The sequence below is a fragment of the Podarcis melisellensis genome (genome assembly GCF_964234715.1).
Source record: "Podarcis melisellensis genome assembly, chromosome: 7".
NCBI classification, from domain to species: Eukaryota; Metazoa; Chordata; class Lepidosauria; order Squamata; family Lacertidae; genus Podarcis; species Podarcis melisellensis.
This window is the reverse complement of record NC_138539.1, coordinates 23,145,845-23,168,730: the sequence shown is the minus strand read 5'-3', so window position 1 is coordinate 23,168,730 and position 22,886 is coordinate 23,145,845. Positions and strand designations below refer to the sequence as shown.

Below are 22,886 nucleotides of genomic sequence, written 5' to 3'. Positions count from 1 at the left end.
GAAGATTTTGGCCAGCCGGAGCCAAGACAAATGTAAATTTTGACTATGAGGTCTGCACGGTATGTGAAATAATAGAGAATATTTTAGTAAGTCTGCTAGTTTGCTGGATTGTGTTTTTAATTTATTTCCCTTTTTAAAAATTTGATTTATAACCTTTTCTGAAGAATGAACAAGCAACCATAACATATTATCATCTTAAGAATTGCACATCATTGAAGTATATATAAAGGTCAATATTACATAGTTCATACGTGGCACTTCTTGCAGAGCTGATTCCTTCAAGAGGAGTTATACATCCCCCCGGGGGCGGTTATGATTCTTAATTATTATATATGTTCTGAAGAATTAAAAGTTAACACTACTCTCTGAATTGTGTCTGTTAACTGGATAATAAATCCAAATGACTACAATGAAGAGTACTTCCAAATAAACCTGTTCAGGGTTTATAGGTAAGTCCCACTGATTACGGACTTGATTACATTTAATGTTAAAAGCATCACCTGGAAATATTGTATGAGGTATTTCTACTTAATAGTAAACACAGGGGCTGCTTTGAATTGGAATCACAACATCCAGACAGAAGTTTAACGTTTATCTTCCCCACCACAATGCAGACAAAAACCACTCCTTGGGGTAGCAATTAACAACATGAAAGAAAGCTTCCATTGGTGCCAATGGGAGCATCTTCCTGTTGCTATTTGTAGAATGGGGAATATTCTTTCCCCAGGTAAATTGGAGGTAAAAGTCCAACCTCCCATCCATGTGTGCTGTGTTTCCAATTCAAAACAGACTTTGGCCTTCCTATTAAACACACACACACACACACACACACACACACAGAGAGAGAGAGAGAGAGAGAGAGAGAGAGAGAGAGAGAGAGAGAGAGCTATAGACAATGCATTTTATGTCCCCTGTTGTTAGGCCCAGGTGTGCGTTAAGATTCTAACTTTAGAATGAAATTTTAAAGCAAAACACACCTACTTGGAAGTAGGGATGAAGGAGAAATTCAATTCAGCTTGCATACAAAGACACACAAAAAACCGCCTATTTGCTCTTTTTTAAACAATATGTGAGCTGAAACAAAGCTATCCTTCTAAATTTACAATCCGAATTTTGCAATGCTGTTCTCCGGTCAAGAAATGTGTACAAAAATGCTTAGGCTAGGGGAAAGCATGCATAAGAATGCATCTATTTATGAAAATAGTATACAAAAAATTGCTTTGTAAAAATGAGTAAATTGCATACAAAAAAGTGTATAATACAATTTTCATGAATGGTTTTAAAAAAACAAAACCCACACTGATGTGGAAACATGGAGAACTGAACTTAAGTTTGCAAAAATATGAAACAGAGAGAAACCAACACTGATAGATTTGCCAACCCCTACTTTAAAATAAGATCCCAGAAATCAATGGGGCACACTTCCAAGTAAGCAAGTTCAGGATGGCAATTCTCTTGTCTTTTCTCGCATTCAGTCCACCCAGAACAGAATATCCTACATAGGCTTTGGAGGACTGGAGTGGGTGGGATACTTCAAATGCTTGATTCTCTCACCTGTCCTCCACGGATACATCCTGCTTTTAAAATCCTCCAATGTGGTTGATCCCTGACATCTCAGGTAGCAAGTGACAGGAAATACCTCTGCCTGAGACCTTGGAGAGCCACTGATAGTCAGTGTAGACCAGACTTCCCCAATACAATGCCTTCCAGATGAGTTCCAGACTAAAACTCCTGTCATCCATGACCACTGGCCATAATGGCTGGGTCTGATGGGAGTCGCAGTGCAGAGCATCTGGAAGGCACAGGATTGGGGACGGCTTGTGTAGACAATACCAACCTAGATGGAGCAGAATAAGGCAGCTACATTTGTCCATATTTTTAAGCAGGGACTTTTTAGAAATACCTCCTCTAGCTATTTCCCGATCCCCAGCCCAATCTAGCATCACTTTATTTAAAGGGAGATTATAAATATTTAGGCACAATAAGATAGCGAATGTGTCTCTGGGCCTCTGAGGTTCAAAACCATCCTTAGCTGCTCAGTTCAATGAGTTGCCTTGGGCAAGCCAACGTTTTCTAGCCTAGCCATCTTCACTGGGCTGGAGAGAGGCCAAAATGCTTCTGCATATTCCTAAGAAGAAGGTGCAAAGTGCCCATCGTAAGAATAAAATACCTTGATAAAAAAAAAATCCTTATACCTTATTTTCCGACTTCTCACAGAATTCAGTAAAGATGTAGCCTGATCTGCTCTCCACATTAAGGGACTGAAGCATTCTTTCCATTACAGAACTTCCCAGTTCTGAAACGGCTGCGGTCGTTCTGCCCTAGGATCACAGAAAGCACAGTTCAGCAAGGCATGAAAGTCTCATTCTGTCTCAGATTTAATTGGCGGCAGCCCAATAAGCCAGCTGAATGGTGTCACCTGTTTTATAATCTCAAGTTTCTTGAATGTGGTACTTTTATCTCTATAGTGACACATTGCAACACTTGCCTCTCTCATGTGTCCCCTTCTTCAGTTCTTGCCATACTATCAAATTTTAGGAAAGAATAGTTTAATCCTCCCCTGTGTGCCTGTGAAGCACTGTGGAACATAGTGCCATTTCATAAATATATACTAATAATGAAATGGATGTTGCAGACTTAAACATTTTTGTGTGTTTTTACTGCTTTGTGATAGGACTGACAGGGTCCTTAGGGGTATCTAGAATCTGGGAAATCTTGGGTGATGTTTGGTTAAAAGGAAGTAGCATCGCATTGTTATGTACTGAATTGAATAGGATCCAAACTGCAGCAGTCTGATTGGTCCTAGAACAATAGGATCCAAAAGGCAGCAGTCTGATTGGTCCTAGAACAATAGGATTCAGAATGCAGCAGTATGATTGGTTGGCAGAAACCACCCAATCATGCTCCAGATAGAAGTGAATCCACAACCTGATTGGCTTACAGTAGAATTCTGGAATTAGCCAATCATGTGCAGCCCATTGTGTAAATAATGTATATAAAGCAGATACTTTGAGGGGACATCCATTCATTCCTCCTCACCACTATGAGCTGAATAAAGAGCATGAAATCACTTTGCGACTCTGAGTATATTTCAGCATCAACTGTCTTCCCTCCTGTGGGATTCTCAATATGCATTTAGAAGGGAAATTAAATGAGTATGCATCTGGGAGCTTGTAGGGTGGGTAAAAAAGGTTGACAGGAGGGAAAAGGAAGAGAAAATGACTTGTTGGGAAGGGTTAAAAGTCCCTAAAGCTCCCTAACAGCTTCCTCAGCCAAAATGACAACTTTCTGAGACTGCTTTTCATTATTTCTTTTCTTTTCTAAAAAACTGTTGGGGCTTTGTTTTTCTGCAGTTTGCCCCTTAAGCAAGCTTGGCACTGGTTTACATTTGTAGTGCCTTAACATCAAGGTTTTGGCCTGAAACAGAAATGGCCAGTAGTAGGACAGTTCTGGCCCCTGTAGGAACTTCATGTGACTGCTGGTAGCTCTGCCAGTTTTTAATCGAGGCATGGTAAAAAGGTTTGCCTCAGGTTCACTTCTAAGGAAAACAAAACAGAACAAAATAAAAAGGAGGTTTTGAAATTGTGGAAATAAGATATTTCACAGTTTGATGCCATCTCTCCCTCTCTCCTTTTTATTTTGCATGTAACATAAATAATATGCAAGTGTACTCATTCGTGTGGTTAATGCTGTGCCTGGTCACATGTGGTCCATTATAGTGAAGCCCTCATAGTGTGACGAATTCATTATGCAGCTTGTCTGATCATGGTAGTTATGGGGCGAATTTTATGCAGCACAATATACAATTCAGACCTCAGACCACGGTCTGGAGAACAAAGTTAGCTGCCTCTTGCCTTTTGTAGCCAGTTTTGATGTTATCAAGAGGGTGGGGACTCAAGAGGTGGCTACCACAGGGCAAGCCCAAACAAGAAGCAATCATACCTCCACTCTGGTATGGAGGGCAGTATCATAGTCACCTGGTCACCAAACCATTTTCAGCAGATCCAGGAATTCCAAATGCTACTCACAGGGATCATTTCCACGTAGGTGTATTTTCTATCCAGCTTTGGCATCAGATAATCTGTTTTGTCAGGAATTGTTGTCATATGAGCAGCTGTTGCTGGCCTGGACCCATGAAGAAGAAATAGGTTCAAAAGATGCTTGAGGATCATTGGAGACTATGTCATGAGTTACAAAGGAGATAAAATAAGTGAGTTCACAGTTAGGGTTATTGAGTTCTACTCCTAGAGACAGTGTCCTCACCTTTAAATGTTCCAAGCAAAGAGAAGAAGCAGACAGTGTACCTCCAAACTTATTCCTCCTCCAGCTCTTGCCCTACATCCCAGGTGTGGGGAAGCTTTGACCCTCCAGATATTGCTGAACTTCAGCTCCCACCAGCACCACCAAATATGGCCAATGGAAAATAGCCAGGGATGATGGGAGTTGTAGTCCAGTTACATTGGAAGGAACAGAAGTTCCCCACACTTGCCTAACCCTTTCCCAACACTTGTTGGGGGGCATAATTAGAGCCCTGCCGGCAACAGCAGTAGAGAAGAGGAGGACAAGCAGTGGGGCTGGCGAAGGAAGAGAATGAGAGCCACCAAAATGGTGTCCTTTCTCGGTGCCTCTGAACATTAAAAGACACATTCACCATTTCCAGGCAAGGATCTACGACAGGTGCTTATGACAAAATATTAAACGAAGATGCTGTCAGCGGAAGAATAAGCAGGCAATGAATGAAACTAAAATGTGGTGGAACATGTTATGAAAGAAAAGAATAAAAGCTTTTTGCATACAGGCAACTCCCTGTTTGCGCGGGTGTTGCATTCTGGGTGTTGCACGTGTCAGCGGTCATGCGTAAGTCCATTCCGCCCCCGCCCAGTTCTGCCCCCTGCTTGTGCTGAAGATGGCATGCATGCCAGCAGTCACACATCAATTAGACACATTCAAAATGGTGAATGCAAAATATTTTATATGTGGAGAGCTAAGTGCTTACCGCTTCTTGTCAACATCCATTGAACTCAAGAGGAGGGCAGGAGCTTCCTGAATAGCACTTTGGCTACGGGGCAGGACTGCTGATAACAGTCTGGAAGGCATCGGCTGATCTACCGTAGCTCCTTTTGGTGGTGGTGATGATCCCGTTTCTCCTCTCTAGAGAGAAAGAACTTCTCAGAATTAACTTGTCCTGTTCCATCTACTGCATGTTTGTTTTCAATAGATACAGTCTAGATATAGTAAAAAAATTAAAATCTTTTGTAAAAACCAAAAATTCTTTCTACTAAAGGTAACTACAGCATCAGACCGAAACCATGAACTGCTTTTTCAATTCAGGACAATTTTGAAGCTCAGTTTGGTGGTTCTGTAGCAGGGACAGCTCTTGAAAAGACACGTTTAAGTACACATACCCAACTCACATGTCTTATGAATGCCATATATCTACTTGATAAAACCATCCAAACAATGTAATGGTTCCAAGGGCCAGCTTTTGTAGGCCAAGGGAGCTGCATTTGATCCACTAGCTGAGTCAAATTTCCCATTAGCTGCATTTCCCACCAGCATGTTACGACCAGCATGTTTCTTGACCAGGCCTCCACTATTACAGTTCTTGCAGATCAAGTTATATATGGGGTTCTGCCCTCTTCACCACCTGGCACAGGCATCATATATTGTGGATGAAAGCCCAAGAGTGACAGTTGCAGTACCTGGGGCTGTGCTATTTTTGGCATGCAAGATTTAGCTCTCAGTGGCAAAAGTGATACCATCTGTGGGAACGGATCCACATCCATACGTGGCTTCTGTTGCCGAGAATGCCAGATTTTCAGTTTGGTGCTGGCAGCCTGTGTGGCTCCTGTATGGATAACACAAAACCGGGGACCCCTGGAGAGGATATAAAGAAACAAGTAGTTAGATGAACGTTGTAAGTGGGCTCAGGTGAACAAAGGGAAACAATACTGCCTTTTGTTTCTCTTTGTGTCAGAGATAGCCCTTGACCCATTCCTCTTGTTGTCCCCAACTGGCAGTGGTAGCAGGGATATGGGAAGGAAGACAGGAAATATGTCCTGCTGCAGAAACTGAGAGATGCTCTCACCATTTTGGTCTATTATTATTTATTATTTATCACTTATTGGTCGCTTGTCACCAAACAGGCCTCCAAGCAACTTACATATAGAACATTAGATAGATGATAGATAGATAGATAGATAGATAGATAGATAGATAGATACATTTTAAAATAGAATAGAAAAGGAGGAAAATCATATAAACATTGACATACCACATATCTACATCTATGTACAGCCCCCTTCCTAACAGTAATAACAATAACAAGCAAATTCTTCACTCACTCGTTAACTTTTAGGCTACCTTTAACGGCGAAAGTCACAAGGCGGCTTGCATAAAAATGTAAGAATAACAAAAATCAGCGCACCAAAAGCAACCAATGAAGCAGTAATCTATAGCATCACCCCATTAAAAGGAGCATAAAATACTAGTATAATTTCAAGCCAACAGACCATGACATCTTAAGAGAAAGCAGTTTGGTTCTCCCCATGTTCAGCATTTAGCTGCTGATGTAGCAAATGTTTAGTGGCATGATTTTCTCTTTCCTCCCCTCAACTCCCCACAAAGTGTTGAGACGAAACAGGATTTGATTGAATGGCTTTGATTTTCATCCTCTTACCAGTAAAGAAGCAAAGGTTTCACAACTTCAGGTTGAGCACGTCTCAAGTTAAACATGTTCCACTGGTCCCCATCAATCAGGTTTAGCTTCATCAAAACTTCAGTGGTAAGGAAATAATCTCCATTGCTCACTAAGTAGGTTTTTTTCATTTTATCAAGCTGTCTTGAATGAAGGAAAACATTCACACAGAATATGCACAAATGCACTGCAGCTGACAACTGAGAAGAAGCTGTCATTTGCAAACTATATTTTCAGATAAAATTCCACACAGCAGAAGATAGAATAGTTCTCTTCCCCAAAAGAAAATTTAAAAATTAGGTGTTTCAAACAGTTCAGTATAGGGCAGTGATGGGGAACCTGCAACCTTATAGATGTTGTTGGACCCACAATTCCCATTAGCTACACACAGTCAGCACGACCGATCATCTGGGATGGCTGGAGCTATAGCCCGTCCTGACATAGGGACCAATCAATCAATCAAACAAACAAACAAACAAACAAGATGTGTATTAGCTAGGATGCTTACTACTAACTCAAAAATAATTCTTCAACTGATCTTCTTAGGTGCTAGCTAAATCCAGTCTTCGATAACCTGGTGCCCTCCTGACCTGGTTGGACTCCAACTCCCATCAGCCCCAACCAGCACAAGGATGATGGGCAATAGAGTATAACCCCCATCCAGAGGGTACCAGGCTGATGAAGACTGAATAAACTGATTCAACATCCCCAGCCTCTTTTGGAAGAGCCGAAAGGCTCAAGTTCTAAATATTCAAAACAGGAAATAAGGGAAATACCTTCTCTGTCTTTTAGGATCCCGCAGAACCTTTAGTCTTTCAATGTCTAGCCAAAGCCGCAAGTACCTTTCTCCCAAAGTTCCTTTGATGAACCTCTTGAACCTTTCGAATTCATGCCTGTTGCCAATATCATAAGTCTTGTGGCTAAGACACCAGGCAGCCCTGGTTTCAGTGTTATCCTTTTCAGATTTCGTACTAGTGCTTATTTCGCTCCCCTTATCTGGTATATCATCCGCAGGAAGTGGAGGTTTTGGTTCGAGTGGCTCCATGAAAGGTTGAATGTTTGCTATCTCAACTATAAACACTCTAGACGTTCTGTCGAAGTCAATAGCAGTCGGGTTGACTATGGGCGGCTGCCCAGTAACCTGTGCTACAGAGCTTTTAAGTATATACTGAGCATAGGCTAATGAAAACTCATCTACTGTTTGAAAATACATGGGTGGTTGGTCAAGTTCCTTGCTCTTTGCTGCTTGGAGGGCAACATCCCAGTCCTGCCCTACGTATGCTCTTAAGACAGTGGTTGAAGGAGTATCAGGAAGAGACACAGAGTGGCCCTCATCTATGCTTCTTCTAGCTACTACCCTCTGAAGAAGTGATGTACCAGATTGGGTGCGCTTCTTCCTCATCCTGGTTTCCGGTTCTGCATTAAAAACAAAAGGCCTTATTGAGAACTTAACTGACTCACCACCACCCCTTTTTTTTAATATGCAATAGTTGAATGCTGTATTGCATTCTCAATTGCTTTCAGGTTTTTCTCCCCATTGTTTCTGTCTTTTATTTTATTTTTCTATTTCTGCATTCATTTGCATTATTTGTATTATTACTTTTACTGTGTTTTGTAAAAAAGAGAGAGAGAAGGTCAGTTTTGCAAAGCCCCCTGCCCCACCCCAGGTCTTTGCATAACCTAGCACTTGACAATGAGTAGAATTGTTATTTATGGACTTTGGGGCTACCGCAAGCCACTGGAATTTGTGCCACCTCTCACTTACCTGGGATGTTGTTGCTTTTCCCCTCAGCGCCTACGTGTGCACAAAAGAGAGTCACAATGCTGAAGTTCCTCAAACAGATTGCCATGAAGTTTCTGGCAATCCCAAACAGCTTGCTTAAGACACTGGTGTGAGGGGCCGATATTGCTTGGAAACTAGTGCTGCAATGCCTTTCCGTTTGCCTGCTTGCTTACCCTCTGCTCCTTCAAAGTGTTGGTGCTGACCTTTGAAGCCCTAAACAGCCTCAGTCCAGTATACCTGAAGGAGCGTCTCCACCCCCATTGTTCAGCCCGGACACTGAGGTCTAACGCCGAGGGCCTTCTGGTGGTTCTCTCGCTGCAAGAAGCCAAGTTACAGGGAACCAGGCAGAGGGCCTCCTCGGTAGTGGCACCCTCCCTGTGGAACACCCTCCCATCAGATGTCTAAGAGATAAACAACTACCTGACATTTAGAAGACATATAAAGGCAGCCCTGTATAGGGAAGCTTTTAATGTTTAATAGGTTTTTGTATTTTAGTGTTTTGTTGGAAGCCGCCCAGAGTTGTTGTTGTGTATGAGTTTTTATTTATTGTTTCTATTATATTTATATCCCACAATTTATCCAAAGAACTGAACGCGGCATGCATGGCATACATGGCTCTCCACCCTTCTCATTTCATCCTTAGAACAACCCTGCAAGAGAGGTCAGGCTGATATACTGTGACAGACCCAAGGTCATTCATGGCTGGTTTAGGGTTTGATCCCTCGTCTCCCAGGTCTTAGTCCAGTAGGCTAACCATTACACCACTCTGGCTTTCTTCTTCATTAAAAAGAAGCCATCTATTACACACACAAAAATATTTTTAAGTATTCGGTAATATTCCACCATTGCTAGGGGTCTGATGCTACAAGCCACTTTCCTCTCAAAATTCCTCACACTCAGGGAAGTGGGGAGCATGGCACCTCCTTTTTCCTCCATTTCTATTTCATCCCAGGTCTATATGCAAAGAAGGCTCCTACACGATAAATGCCACTTACCTCCAAGGGCAACAGCATGGAGAACGGTGGATGAAACACTAGGCATCCCTTGTACTGCCCTGAAATCTAAAGCAATGGAAATTAAACATTAAAACAATCACAAGGTGAATCTCAAAACTCTTGGCATCCACCTTGGTCTTTCCACTTGGTTATCTGAACTGAAGGACATATAAAACCTGCCCACGGTGAGAACAGGGTGAAAGACTAGATTGGCCTTTGACCTGATATATCTTATATTCCTATTGTTTTTTGCCAGCCCTTCAGACCCCTCTTTCTCTTCATGGAATTCCTGTGAGGTGGAGGTTTTCTATTGTAAGATTAATTAGACAGTAGACTGGTTTTGTTTCTTTTGATGGTACTTTCTGATTCCTCCTCTACCCCCATTTAACAACCCTATTAAATTTGGAACAAGAGGTTTGATTGTATGTTTTGATGTCCCAAAGATAAACTCTTCCATGTGCTAGCTCACTCTTTCCATACTAAGCATTTTGTTAAAAGGGGAGGTAGACGACGCCAGTGGAAACTGGAAGTGTTTGCTAACTTCCCCCACCTTGACCTGCCTAGGCTTAAAGATAATCTCAGATGCTCTCCCCTTCTGAGATGAGTCAAGCCACTATAAATGTCAGACAATTCCACTGAGATAAGAAATGGTACCAGAAACTGCATAAGTTCATGTGTCTGTCTGCAAACAGGAAAGGAAATCAGGGAGGCAAATACGATTGGTATTTGCTATCACCATTTCCCACCCAGTCTGCACTTCACAGTTTTTATTTTTTCACTCTGTCATTACGTTTTCGTTCCCTACCCCCGCTGAAATCGTGTAATAATAAGGCAATGAATTCCGTAATCAAATTTGGCCACTGCAAACAGTGAGGTGAATATCAGACCCTGCAGAATCCGAACTGTAGCAGAACGAAACCAACGCTGCTTGCAACAGGTATGGGGTGGAATGGAAAACAATGTCTTTTTACATCCCTACACCCCACATCTGAGAAGGAACAGCCTTTGTAGTGGAGGTCTGCTTATGGAACTCCCTCTGCAAGGAGGTTCATCTGGCAGCACCAAACAAAGTCATTTTTACAGCACAAGCCTCTACATGTCGACTTGAAAGTGAAACCCCATTGAGTTCAGTGGGATTTACTCCCAAGTAAATCCCACATAGGATTGCAACCTTATTTTCCCAGGCTGTTTCTGGTTTTTAAGTTCTGCGTTTGAACTTCTTTGAACTTCTGCTTTCAATTGACGGGTTTTATTGTGATGCTATCTTATTCTGTTCTATTCTTGAGATTTTTATTGTTTTTATGTTTTGTTTGTAAACTGTCTTGGGAACCGTTTTTGCTGAGGGCAGTACAGAAGTGTTCCAGATAAATAAATATTGCTTCAGCTGGTTCCACTTCCACTTTTGGGAAGCTGTGTTGTCATTGCTGTTTGTTTTAACTGTTCTGCTGCTGTTAACTAGTGCTTGTTTTTGAACTACGGGTGGCGGCCATTTTAGGAGAGTTCAATGGATGCGCAACCACTGACACATGGGTCCTTTTGGACCTGGGAGAGGGAGGATTGGGGGTGGAACAGGGTGGAGGGTGGAACAGAACCCCCACGCAAAATGGTTGCCGCCTGTTTTGGTTTTTATTATGATTGGTTTATACTTGCCCCAGGAGTGGCATTACTGAAGGGCAAAACACATCATTCTGACATCAGGTGAAATGACAGGTGAGCGGCCTCACCCACTTGTCAAACTTGACCCATGGAGGTGGGGAGATAAAAATCTGGTTCCTCGGCCAAATCCTGTTCCCCACCCAATATAGATCTTAAAAGCTGCAATCCTCTGCACGCTTTCTTAAGAGTTAGTTCCACTGAAGACAGAGCAACTTAATTCTGAGTAAGCATGTATAGGGTTGCGCTGCAAATAAAAACAGGCAAACATAAATACGCAAACAGGCATTAATTAACAAATGGTGATCTGCAGGGTTTTGACAGGATCCAATATGCATCCAAGGCGCTATTGGCCCCAGTAGCCTAAAGGCATTCTGATTTTCAGCCAATGCTAGTCTTCTGTTATGGTTCCAATAAAAGTGTCAGACACTGACAGTGTACATATTTAGCCCTGCTCAAAGAATCCCAAAGGCTCTGGAGGAGTAATAGTGATCACCCAACATCTTATTTTTATATTAGTTCCCATCCCTGAGTGGCTCACTAACACATAATCTAAAGCAATTTGTGGGCTGGGGGGGTGGAGAAGACAGGGAAGAAAGAATTAAGAAATAGAATGTTAACACCATGTCTTACAAAAGGGATCAAATATGACTTTAAAGACATATCAACCCTTTACCAAAATAAAAAATGTTCCATATGGAGTGGCTCAACCATACAGGAGGGACCATAGCTTAATGGTAGATAGGGAATGGGGAAAATTTTGATTCAGCAAGCATTTAAAACCAGATTGTTCAAACTCACTGTTTCCAAGACAATATGGAAACCAAACACAAGTACCCTTTGAAATTGCAAAGCAATTCTCCAACCCAATGAAGTTTGCAAAAATGCTCATATTAGGTGGAAGTGAGCACAAAAAAATGACATTAGTGAAAATAACATACAAAATGCATTATATTAGGAGAAACCGCTTGCAAAAATGTGCACAATAGTCAAAAGTGCATAGAAAAATGTATTTATTAGGAGAAAATTGCATTAAAATGCTGATGAATTTTCATGCGAACTTTCTTTAAGGAAAGAAAAATGGTAAATGGAGAAAACAAAAATGGACAGCTCCTTCCATCCCTAGCTGCAACATGCAGAAGATCCCAGATATGTCCCAACCATCCCAGTTTAAAAAGCAACAAGTAGCAGGAGATGAGAAAGGTCTCTACCTGATACCCAGCAGAGAGGCTGCCGGTCACGGTGGAGATCAGGTTAGGTGGACAAATAGTATGACAGCTTCCTATGTAGTCAGGAATGCAGATATGTGTAGGAAGTAAATTCCAAGGATATACAATTCTTATTGAAACTTTTGGTATTATATGATTCTCACCATAGAGATGCATGGACAGGATGATGCCCTATATAGGTCTTGATCAAAAGTGGTGTCCAATTTACTACCAGAAACTCAGGATATGCAGCAGTCTATTTTTTAAGACTATGGTATCTTTTGACTCTCAACATCCCCCCTCCCAGTTGCTAATGCCTGGGGAATGGGGGAGTTCACCTGAGTGCGGCTGCATGTTTTGCTTAATACTTATCTATGTTGATGACATTACCTAGGATTGAAGAAGATGACTCTGAAGGCCAAGGAGAAAAATGAACATGGGAAGATGCCACTGGATGAGTAAAAGAATCCGTAGTAATCATGCGCTGACTTAGCTTGGCTAAAGTAAACCAATCCCGTGTCTGGGTGACAGTAGCCTGTAAAATAGAACATTCAATGGTTTAAGTTTATTTCCTTTATAGGTTCAAAAAGAGGAACAGATTTGCAAAATCTTCATTCCTTTGACACTTGTGTGCATAATCAAAGCCGAGGTCTTATAAAGCTGAGATGACACATTGCAGAGCCCGATAACACAACACAATACAATACAGTGGTACCTCGGTTTAAGAACAGTCCTGTTTACAAACGATTTGGTTTATGAAGTCTGAAAACCCGGAAGTAGTGTCCCAGTTTGCAAACTTTACCTTGGTCTAAGAATGGAACCTGAATGGTGGAAGGGCACCAGCGGTGAGAGCCCTCATTAGGGGAAGCGCCCCTCAGTTTAAGAATGGTTTCGGTTTAACAACGGACTTCCAGAACGGATTAAGTTTGTAAACCAAGGTAGCACTGTATGTGAATGTTTAAGCAGTTAAAGTCGTGTATATGCAGTATACTCCAATTAAACCATACAGAAAGTGGTCACTGATAGCTACAGGTTACAATAAATAACACTACTGAGATGTCTATCGGACAAAAATACATAGATCTGAATTGTGATGAAAGGGACCTGAATATTTGTACTCATCTTCTTAACTGTACCCCAGCATGTTGTATATGTACCAGTGAAGGGCATTCAATTCTATGTCCTTAAATCTGCATTAGGGATGACACAATTGTATTATTCCATAGCTCTTGTGCCTTTAACATCATCGCGGCTAGAAAAAGTTCAAGCTTTTCCAGCATCGCAATGCTGAGAAAACATAATCCAGTTACATTCCCCTGACAAAGTTGAAATTCCAAGAGTTCCCTAGGAGGAGGGATTGATTGTTAAACTACTCAGAGAACTGTAACCCAGTGAGGGGAACACCTCTCAGCACCTTTTACAAACTACACTTCTCAGGATTTTTTGGGAGAAATCACAATGGTTTAAAGTGGTTATAATACTGCTTTAAATGTAGAGTGTAGGTGGAACCAAAGAGTCAAAGACTCTAAAATAAGGAACAGAACAATACACATATACAAGTGACAAATAATCAGCAAATAAAACTATTTTTAAAGGGGGGGAATCAAATAGATTACGCAATTCTAAAAATAATAAATGCAACATAGTAAGACACAGATCAACCTGTGGTCCAATGTCTTAGCCAAATTCCATGCAGGTTGCAAGGAGAGATACAGCTGTACATAGAAAAAAAGGCTATCCTGGATCTGTTTAGGTCACGTGGCATCTATTTTACCTGGCCAAGAGAGACGTAGAACTTTCTCATAATTAAGTCATTTTCATTCTCTTCAGAGGTTTCTGAGGGTGGTAGGCTTTTGGTGAACCAAGGATAATACGTTTTATCTATAACAACGTTGACGCCAGTTCTGCTCCACTCCACCTGCGATATCAGCTTAGCTAACCTACAGTGAGGTGACAAATATCATACGGTCACTTAGATTATCTAACTGGTTTTAGCAGCAGCATTACTGTTCTCTTAAAGAAACCAAAATGTTGGAAGACACTTTATGAATCTACCGCTCTTATCCTTTAATCCTATTCAAAGTTTAAAGCGTTTTGAAGGGTACTTTAGCAAATGGCCTTGTCAGGATGCAACCCAGAGAACTCCTCCCCCAATGCTCATTTCAGTCTACTGACCGGTCGCTCATTCCTCCTATCTGCTAGGTAAAGCAGGGGATATTGTTTTTCACTATAGCAGACTGAGAAGAAGAGGTGTGTTAGGTGCAAGGACATGGAGGATTGCTAGGCTGGAAAAGCAGCAGGTGCACATTAATTTGCATCTTTGGGAAGTTGTTAAAAGTGACAGAAGGATACCCTGTAAATACAGCATGACCTTAGCCTCAGGCAGTGGCGTAGCGTGGGGGGCGCAGGGGGGGCTGGCCGCACTGTGCGCAACATCTGGGGGTTAGGGGGCGCAAATCCACGGGTTAGGGGGTGCAAATTACTTGCCTTGCCCCGGGTGCTGACAACCCATGCTACGCCACTGGCCTCAGGTCATTCTGGAGATAGACAGATTGCAAGTTGGCAGATTCCATCTGGGCTCTAACTGGCTTACAAACAAAATTACAGGTAGCACAGACTAAAGAGTCAAACCAGGATCAGTCAGTCAGTATGTATGGCCAGCTGGAACCCCATTGGCTCATGTCACCTGCAGTACGTCCTCCAGTCCTCTGCTGGAGCTGTAGTGCCAGAGTATAGGCCTATGCTTCCCTCTGCTTGTCAGATGCCCTGCTGATGCACTGACTCAGGCACTCGGACCCTGCCTGCCAGAGTCTCCATTTAGAAACCTTTGGAGCACTAAACTGCCGCAATTAATTATTTTTTATCTTATTTACAATAAAATTGGACAACCTACTCTCCCCCTTCAATGGAGATGTTCAAAGCAAAATAAAACAAATCCAATAAATTAAAACAAGTTAAAACATTAAAAATAACAGCTCCTCCACACTAAAAACAGCTTTAGAAATCAAGGCGGGCAGAACCAACGCCAAACCACATGGAAGCAGCTGTTCCGTTTGCCTTGATCTCCTTGTACTTATTGTAAAACAAATATATGTATTTTCTGCCATCAATCACTTCCATTTCCTCTATAGTTTTCTTGACGCCCTGGGCTACAGACTGTGTTTTTGTAAACTACCCTGGAAGCTCTGCTGAAGGGCAGTATAGAAATATTTTTATACAACTAAACAAACAGTGGCTAGATTCCCCCCCCCCCCCGAGAAAATAGTAGGTTAGAGGCATTGCTGCCCCTGGTACGTGCACACAATTGCTGATCATCTGCCTTGTAGGTTCTATATTCATATTACTGCCTGTTTTAAATCAAAGCCAATTTAAGCTTCGTATATGAAAACACTCTGAGTTCATATAGATGTGTCGCTCCCAATACCTTAACGGAGAAGGAGATCTGGAGGAGGAGGAGTTGGTGGTGGGGCTCCTTCACCATTGCTTTCTGTCTCTTGGACAAATGTTCTTGCCATCTCCCTACCAGAGTTAATCAGGGCTCCTTCCACACTGGGCATTTCCCATAGGATAGCTACATTTTGTTTGCTCTTTTCTCTTTTCAAAAGAGCATCTGCATGTCATGAACAAAACACCCCTCTACTTCCATATTTTCCCTCCCGCCCCACAACAGCTCAGAAAATCCAACTTTTTAATACAGTGGAGCAGTTCTGCAACTTCCTCAACACAGCTATTAAGTAGGTTCTGGGGCTGATTTCGGCCTGTATAGATATCGCTCTACCCATTTCCCTCCCTATAGTCCATCACTCTTCCCTAGGAAACAACTTGGGTCGCTTCCAGAAGACCTGTTTGTTCAGCATTCAGACTGATTTGTTTGCAGTGTTTGAAAGGAAGTTATATTACATTCAGTGTTTATTGAGCATTCATTTCTTTTGTTTGCGGGGAGGTATATGACATCTCATCAAGGAATTGATATTCCAACTTTGCAGTACATTTTCCTGCTATTTTCCTGACCACAAACGGTGTTGGTGGGGAATGGGTTTGCTGCAGAAGAGTGACAAATCAACTTTAATTGTACAATCTGAATTTGCAGGTATGCAATTGAAAACCACACGCAAAATAGCAGCAGTCTGGAATCAGTCTCTATCACTTTAATCCGACCCTTTCCTTTATATCCATTTCTTCTTCTCCCTCCACCGACCACCACCACAATGCAACTGGGGGAATCATGATCATGGGTGAGAGTATTTAATGTCTCCCCATGATGGTACAAATACCACCCCACACACTTTTAGAGGTGAAGAAAGGAGGAGTGCCCACCTGGCTGCAGAATCTTATCTGGATTTCTATAGTCTGGGATCAGAGTTGCTATTCCTCTTGCAGCTTAAAGCAGAATGTCAGTGATCAGGTGCTGCTAAACCGTCCAAACCTTGAATCACCCCAGGATTAAGGCTAAACAGGATTAGCACTTAATTACCGTATTTTTCGCTCTATAAGACGCACCAGACCACAAGACGCACCTAGTTTTTGGAGGAGGAAACAAGGGGAAAAAATATTCCGAATCTCAGAAGCCAGAACAGCAAGAGGGATCGCTGCCCAGTGAAAGCAGCAATCCCTCTTGCTGTTCTGGCTTCTGGGATAGCTGCGCAGCCTGCATTCGCTCCATAAGACGCACACACATTTCCTCTTACTTTTTAGGAGGGAAAAAGTGAGTCTTATAGAGCAAAAAATACGGTAAGCTTTGAAACCTGGGTTTGAATTTGGTTTCAAATTAAGAGCAACCTCTGCCCACAATGGTTAACTTTGGTGCAGACGTAACAATTAAGCATCAGTAAACCATGCAAAGAGGATCTGCCACAAAATTAGGGAGGCTGAGGGAGGAAGCCCATGACCCAATGGTACACTCCTGCTTCTCTTAACCAAGGTTAAGGAAGTTGCCTTATAGTAAGTCAGACTACTGGTCCACCTAGCTCAGTTCTACCAACATTGACTGATAGCAGCTCTGCAGGGTTTTAGACAGGAGTCTTCTCCAGTCTTACTTGGAGATGCCAGAATCTGAAGCTGGGACTTTCTGCATGATAGAACACATGCTCTACTGCTGAGCTACAGCACACTCCCTCCCCGGATTATGTCTATACCGCCTCTTAGATCAGGGACAGGGAAACCTGTGGCCTGCCATAAATTGCTGGATTCCAGAGTATGCCTCTAAATGCCCGTTGCTGGAAACCACAGAAGGGGAAGATGCTACTGTGTTCATATCCTTCTTGCATAGGCATCTGGGTGTCTACTGTGAGAACAAGATGCTGGACTAGATGGCCCTTTGCCTTGATCCAGCAGCATCTTCTCACGTTCTTAACATTCATCAGCCCCAGACAACTTCAGTGAAGATGGAAGCTGCAATCAAACAACATCTGGAGGACCACAGGTTCCCCATCTCTGACTCAGATGCAGTTGCAATTTGTGTTTTAAAGAAAGGCACAGAGATATACGGAGCAGATCAGGCAAAATGAGCCGCAATGGGAATGCTGTGGGAGAGATCTATTGATTAAACACATGCATACCAGTAAAGTTCGGTAATGATTAAATGTGGAACATCGTGTACAGGCGATAAATTAGGACTGCCTGTAAAAATTACAGAATGAGAGGCCATAAAAATAGCATCAGTTTCATTATTCACATAAATCATTAAACTTATATAAGCTAGGCCAAAAGTATCTGAGAATTATTATCATATTTGTTCAAGAGAAATGTACAGCTTTAAAAACCTGCGTTCCAATTAGAAGTTGCAGTACCTGTATTCAAAGTAACAGTCGCTCTCTAAAAACGATGGGAATCTTTCCTTCTTAATCCACGCAATAGCCTGCTCTCGGTCCAGACACTAACACACACACACACACATATAAAAACCTTTGTAAATTATCTTTCACTTCAGGTATTATATGCCATGTAGTCAATAAACAGATTTGCTTAACAGACTAACTCCAGCAGTCTAGCAGGACTTTATGAAATGGTGAGGCCATGGTGGAAGAGGAGGCAAGTCATAATTTGGCAGCAGTGGAGACAGCTTGTGATCCAAAGATATAATTTGAAAATCACTGGACTTCAGAGGAATCCATACCTCACATTGTGATGGTCTGGGGAGGAGATTAGAATGGGGAGAAGTGGACCTCTGCTCCACCCTGCTAGCCACACCCGCCCCCCCCCCACTGGCACAAAGCTCCCTCTCTTTCACCTGCCAAAAGCTCTGAAACAGCAGTCTAACTGAATGCATCTTCTGTTTGACAGCTGTCCAGTCCAAGACTGATTTAAGAATAAAGAAAAATTAAAAAAGGAGAGCAGGAGCTTTAAAGGTGCCCATTGACAGTTAGCAACACCAGGAAAGCAGACTGAGCAGCAACACGAGTCACAAGTCTCCCCCATCAGAGTGAGATAGAGCACATTCCTATTTGAATTACAGTAATCATTTCTAAATTTGCATCCCTATATATAAATCACCACATTCAAATTGGTGGAGTATTTTGTCCTCTTTTTTGTGATGTTGCAGTTAATCATGCATGCCTTATTTGAAATGCAGGGTGAGCTGAAAACATGTTAGAGCAGGGACATCTTCTGGCTAGTGGACCAGATCCTTATCTTCCCAACTCTGGCAGGCCAAATATGACAGCTGCTTGGGCCCACCTACCTGTCAATCATCTAATGCAGGCATAGGCAAACTTTGCCCTCCAGATGTTTTGGGACTACAACTCTCATCATCCCTAGCTAACAGGACCAGTGGTCAGGGATGATAGGAGTTGTAGTCCCAAAACATCTGGAGGGGCGAGTTTGCCTATGCCTGATCTAATGTCACCATGATACCAGATGATACTTCACTTTGAAGCCCTGGTTGTCAAGACTTCAAAGCGCAGCACAAGGCTGTTTGAAAGCCCTTTTGGAAACAGCTCCATGCTGCTTTTTGAATCTCTGAAAGGCAGACTTTTAAATAGCAATGAAGGGATATTTGCAAAAGGGCTTTCAAACAGCCCCACACTGATTCTGAAGCAGTTCCCAACAGGATTGAAGTCTCAATTCATCAGCTGATGAATGAAGACTTCGAATCTGCTCTCTGCAAGGGTTTGAGCAGGATTTCATTCCCACTCTTCAGGTGAGTGTTTATTTATTTATATTTATTTAATGAAGTATTGCTAATTTGCACTTTCATAAAAGTATACTAATACGGTAAATAACTTACAATATATATAATGAAATCAGTAAAAGCTTAACTAAAAATATCAATAAAACATCAGTGAATATGGGTTAGTTAAAAATTAAAAAAGGCCTGTCTAAACAATACAGTTTTCAGAAGATATCTAAAATAAGGCAGGGCTAATTCCTGAACTTCTACTGACAGGGAGCTCCACAGGGCAGCAGGGTCTGTCACATTAAAGGCTCCATCCATAGTAAAGGCCAACGAAACCTCGGGGGTGTGGGGGAACCACCAGAAGTGCCCCAACAGAACATCGCAGTGATCAAGGTGGAGCATAAGGAATCAGACAGTGTTTAAGGTACTTTGGTAGGTTGTCTAGGTCTAGGACTTTGTAAGTAAACACAAACACCGCAAGCACTTTTACATTTTCATTAATAGTCACCGCATTGGCCTGAAATTGCTTCTTTGTGTCTATTCTAAGTGGCAAGGAATTGTTCCCAAAGGAAATAGTGAAATCCAAGAAGCCCTGCTACTTGGCAACCTTCATTTGGTTCTATAGGGTTGTGTGGGAAGCATGCTCCCTGTTGCCCCTGAACATCTGCAGAGGAGAGGGGGAAGCCTCACTCTAAACAACGTCCCAGAATAATGAATGCTGATGTTGGCCATGGATCACATAATACTTTTTGCAGAGGCAAAGGATGGCTGTTCTTCTCCTGTTAGAATATGCCTCCTATGGTTTACTGATAATGGTTTCTGGAAAGACTGAAGACCACTTCTTTATTTTGGCCAATTTTTCTGGATGTAAGAAAATAAATTTGTAATTATTTATGTTCAGCTGAAACAAATTCCAGCCTTTTGTCTGCAGTGTTCCTGAGAAAAGATGACATGCCAAAGTCAGATTTATCATGCTAAGGGAAAACAAACGTCCAAAGTTATGTTCTAAATTTAATAATACGGCAATACTATGCATGTTTATGTGTTCACTGGGGTCTATTCCTTTGTAAGCGTATTTGGCATTGCACTGAAAGTATTTTGCTGTTGTTGTTGTTAAGCAGATTATAAGGGCAGCCATCCTATTGAAGAAATCTTAAGCCCTTATCACGCAGCAAATGTATATGAAAGCTTGAAAGGACGGGGCGAGATCGTGTCCACCAGTGCCAATTTTCATTTCCATGCATTCTTCCAGTGGTGTGTGCAAAGCTTAATACATAAAACTGTAAACATAATACGGCCAGGAAAAGGCAGGCTCTATGATCATGCCGGGGGCAGCCCTTGGTAATATGGCACCCTGTGCAAGGCAGATTTGATGCCCCAGCCCTGCCTTCCTAAAGCCACCAATTGGCTAAACACAGGACACCACCAATTGGATAAAGATTTTGGAATTGCTAATATCTAGCACATCATATTGGGTTAATACCTCTTAAATGCATAAGAACAATAATAAAAATAACAGTACCAATCATCACCTTACCATTGTTGAATAATTCGGGTCAAAATTTAACACTGGTGGGGGAGGGGGAACAGGTCTAAGGTCTGGAATTTCTTGCTTTGCTGGCCTTATGACATCGTAAATGGGATTCCGGGGTTTCTTTTCACGCAACATCTTTTTCAGCTGGTTTTCCAGACGCTGTGGGGCATCGGTAGCAACTTCAAAAACGCCAAAGTCAGGATTAAACTTAATTGGCTCTGCAAAGGTCTACAACAACAAAACGTAAAGACTAAAATATAATAATTATCATAGCACTGATAGGTACAGCTGTGTATTGGTGGATGTTCCTAAAGCTGGAAGTCCAGCTGCTTACTTACCTAGTTGCAAGTTCTCTGGAGTTCAGTGGGACTTACATTTGAGTAGGCTTGTATAGGATCGGACTTTCTATTCCTTTCAACCCATGTGATATAATAATTTGCATTCTGGATGGGTTTCTCGCTGACTTTTTGTTGATTGCATTAGGTTTTGCTTTAGAACATTCTGAGATTGTGACCCTTCACCAGGGATATGGTACCTGTGGGCCTCCAGATTGTTGCTGGACACCCCCAGTTCCCCAAATCCCTGACCCTTCACCATGATGGCTGGTGCTGAGGGGAGATGGAGCCTAGCTACACCTGGAGACCCACAGATTCCACATCCCCCTGCCTTTCACCTTCTAAACTTACTAGGAAGATCTTCCATGCACTGTCAACATAGAAACCTTACTGGTTATAGGCATCTGCTGGCTGGTGGTTCTGCCTCCTCCACCTCCTGGTTCTGCCACCAGTAGGAGGCTGCTTTGAGCCTCCTTCCCCTCCCTTCTTGTTTATGTTATTTTGACATTTCTTAACTTTGGGTCAGCAGGAACCTAATTATACAGTCTTTGCAATGTAAGAATTTAAAGTTTCCTGCAGTTATTTAAAGAGGAGGGAAACACAAATAATAACAATAAAGGATTAACTTCTAATTCCAAATCGTTGAACCCTTGCTAGTTTATATGAGCGTGCAAATGAAGTACGTAAATTCCATAATCTGGAGCTATTTGAATAGACACTAGATAATTTTAGTTGTACAATATTTACATAGAAAACTAACCAAGGATAACATTAATTAATCACTTGTATCTATTTTTAATTCAGTCCCTAGCTGTAGAGCCCAAGGGCCCATTTTCCAACATGCATTCCAATTAGCTAAATTGAAAGCATCTGGTTCCTTTAATGTAGTAAAAAAGATGCCAATAACAATGTTTTAAATATAAATCGTATTGTCATTTTGGTTGCTTCACCACCAATCATTTACACGATATATACAGGAATGGAATGAAACAACCAATTGCCTTCGCCAGTATGATTAGCACCAAAGTACTAAGTTAATCAAAGGCACATTCTCAAATTCAACAACTGACTTCACTCTTCTGAACTGGGCCTCACACATGCAAAAGGGTTCAGTGGTATTGGAGGAGACGACTCACATTTTGCATCTCAAAGCATTGCACAAGCACGGGCTGAACATATGAGTAGAACAGTGCTGATCACTTGGTTGACAGTTGGGGGAACTAAATCCATCTCTGCCCCCTGGTGTATGGCTTACTGTGACTACATGAATATGCTGGCTCCCAAAGAGGAGCTCACATTCACTTTCCTCCTGCCCTGGCTTTTTAGGTCAGTGTGGGATGCCAGCTAAGCCAAGGTTTGGCTCACTGTATCATCTACACATGGGATCATGGGTAAGGTCTCAATTTCCTAATCATGACCAGTAAACATATGAGGAACCTTGGGTACAGACTGTGGTTAAGGAAGAGAGACCTCAACCATAATCCCAGGTTTAGACAACACACTAAGACAAACCTTGGCTTAGTTGACATGCCCCAATGAACCAAAAACCAAGGGAGGAGCAAAAAGA

At 42.0% G+C, this 22,886-nt stretch overlaps 1 protein-coding gene across 1 annotated transcript in view; it reads right to left on the bottom strand.

Moving 5' to 3' along the window:
• Positions 1 to 22,886, bottom strand: part of RGS22 (regulator of G protein signaling 22) — an 80,836-nt gene that overhangs the window by 41,326 nt on the left and 16,624 nt on the right. Inside the window, exons 4-14 of the mRNA XM_081919692.1 lie at positions 20,988 to 21,212; positions 18,126 to 18,211; positions 14,111 to 14,276; positions 12,727 to 12,871; positions 9,476 to 9,541; positions 7,474 to 8,113; positions 6,680 to 6,841; positions 5,703 to 5,877; positions 4,997 to 5,151; positions 4,029 to 4,125; positions 2,196 to 2,321 (exon numbers count right to left, since the gene is read on the bottom strand). Of these exons, the coding sequence (XP_081775818.1) occupies positions 2,196 to 2,321; positions 4,029 to 4,125; positions 4,997 to 5,151; positions 5,703 to 5,877; positions 6,680 to 6,841; positions 7,474 to 8,113; positions 9,476 to 9,541; positions 12,727 to 12,871; positions 14,111 to 14,276; positions 18,126 to 18,211; positions 20,988 to 21,212 (2,043 nt within the window). The remainder of the gene's footprint in view (positions 1 to 2,195; positions 2,322 to 4,028; positions 4,126 to 4,996; positions 5,152 to 5,702; positions 5,878 to 6,679; positions 6,842 to 7,473; positions 8,114 to 9,475; positions 9,542 to 12,726; positions 12,872 to 14,110; positions 14,277 to 18,125; positions 18,212 to 20,987; positions 21,213 to 22,886) is intronic.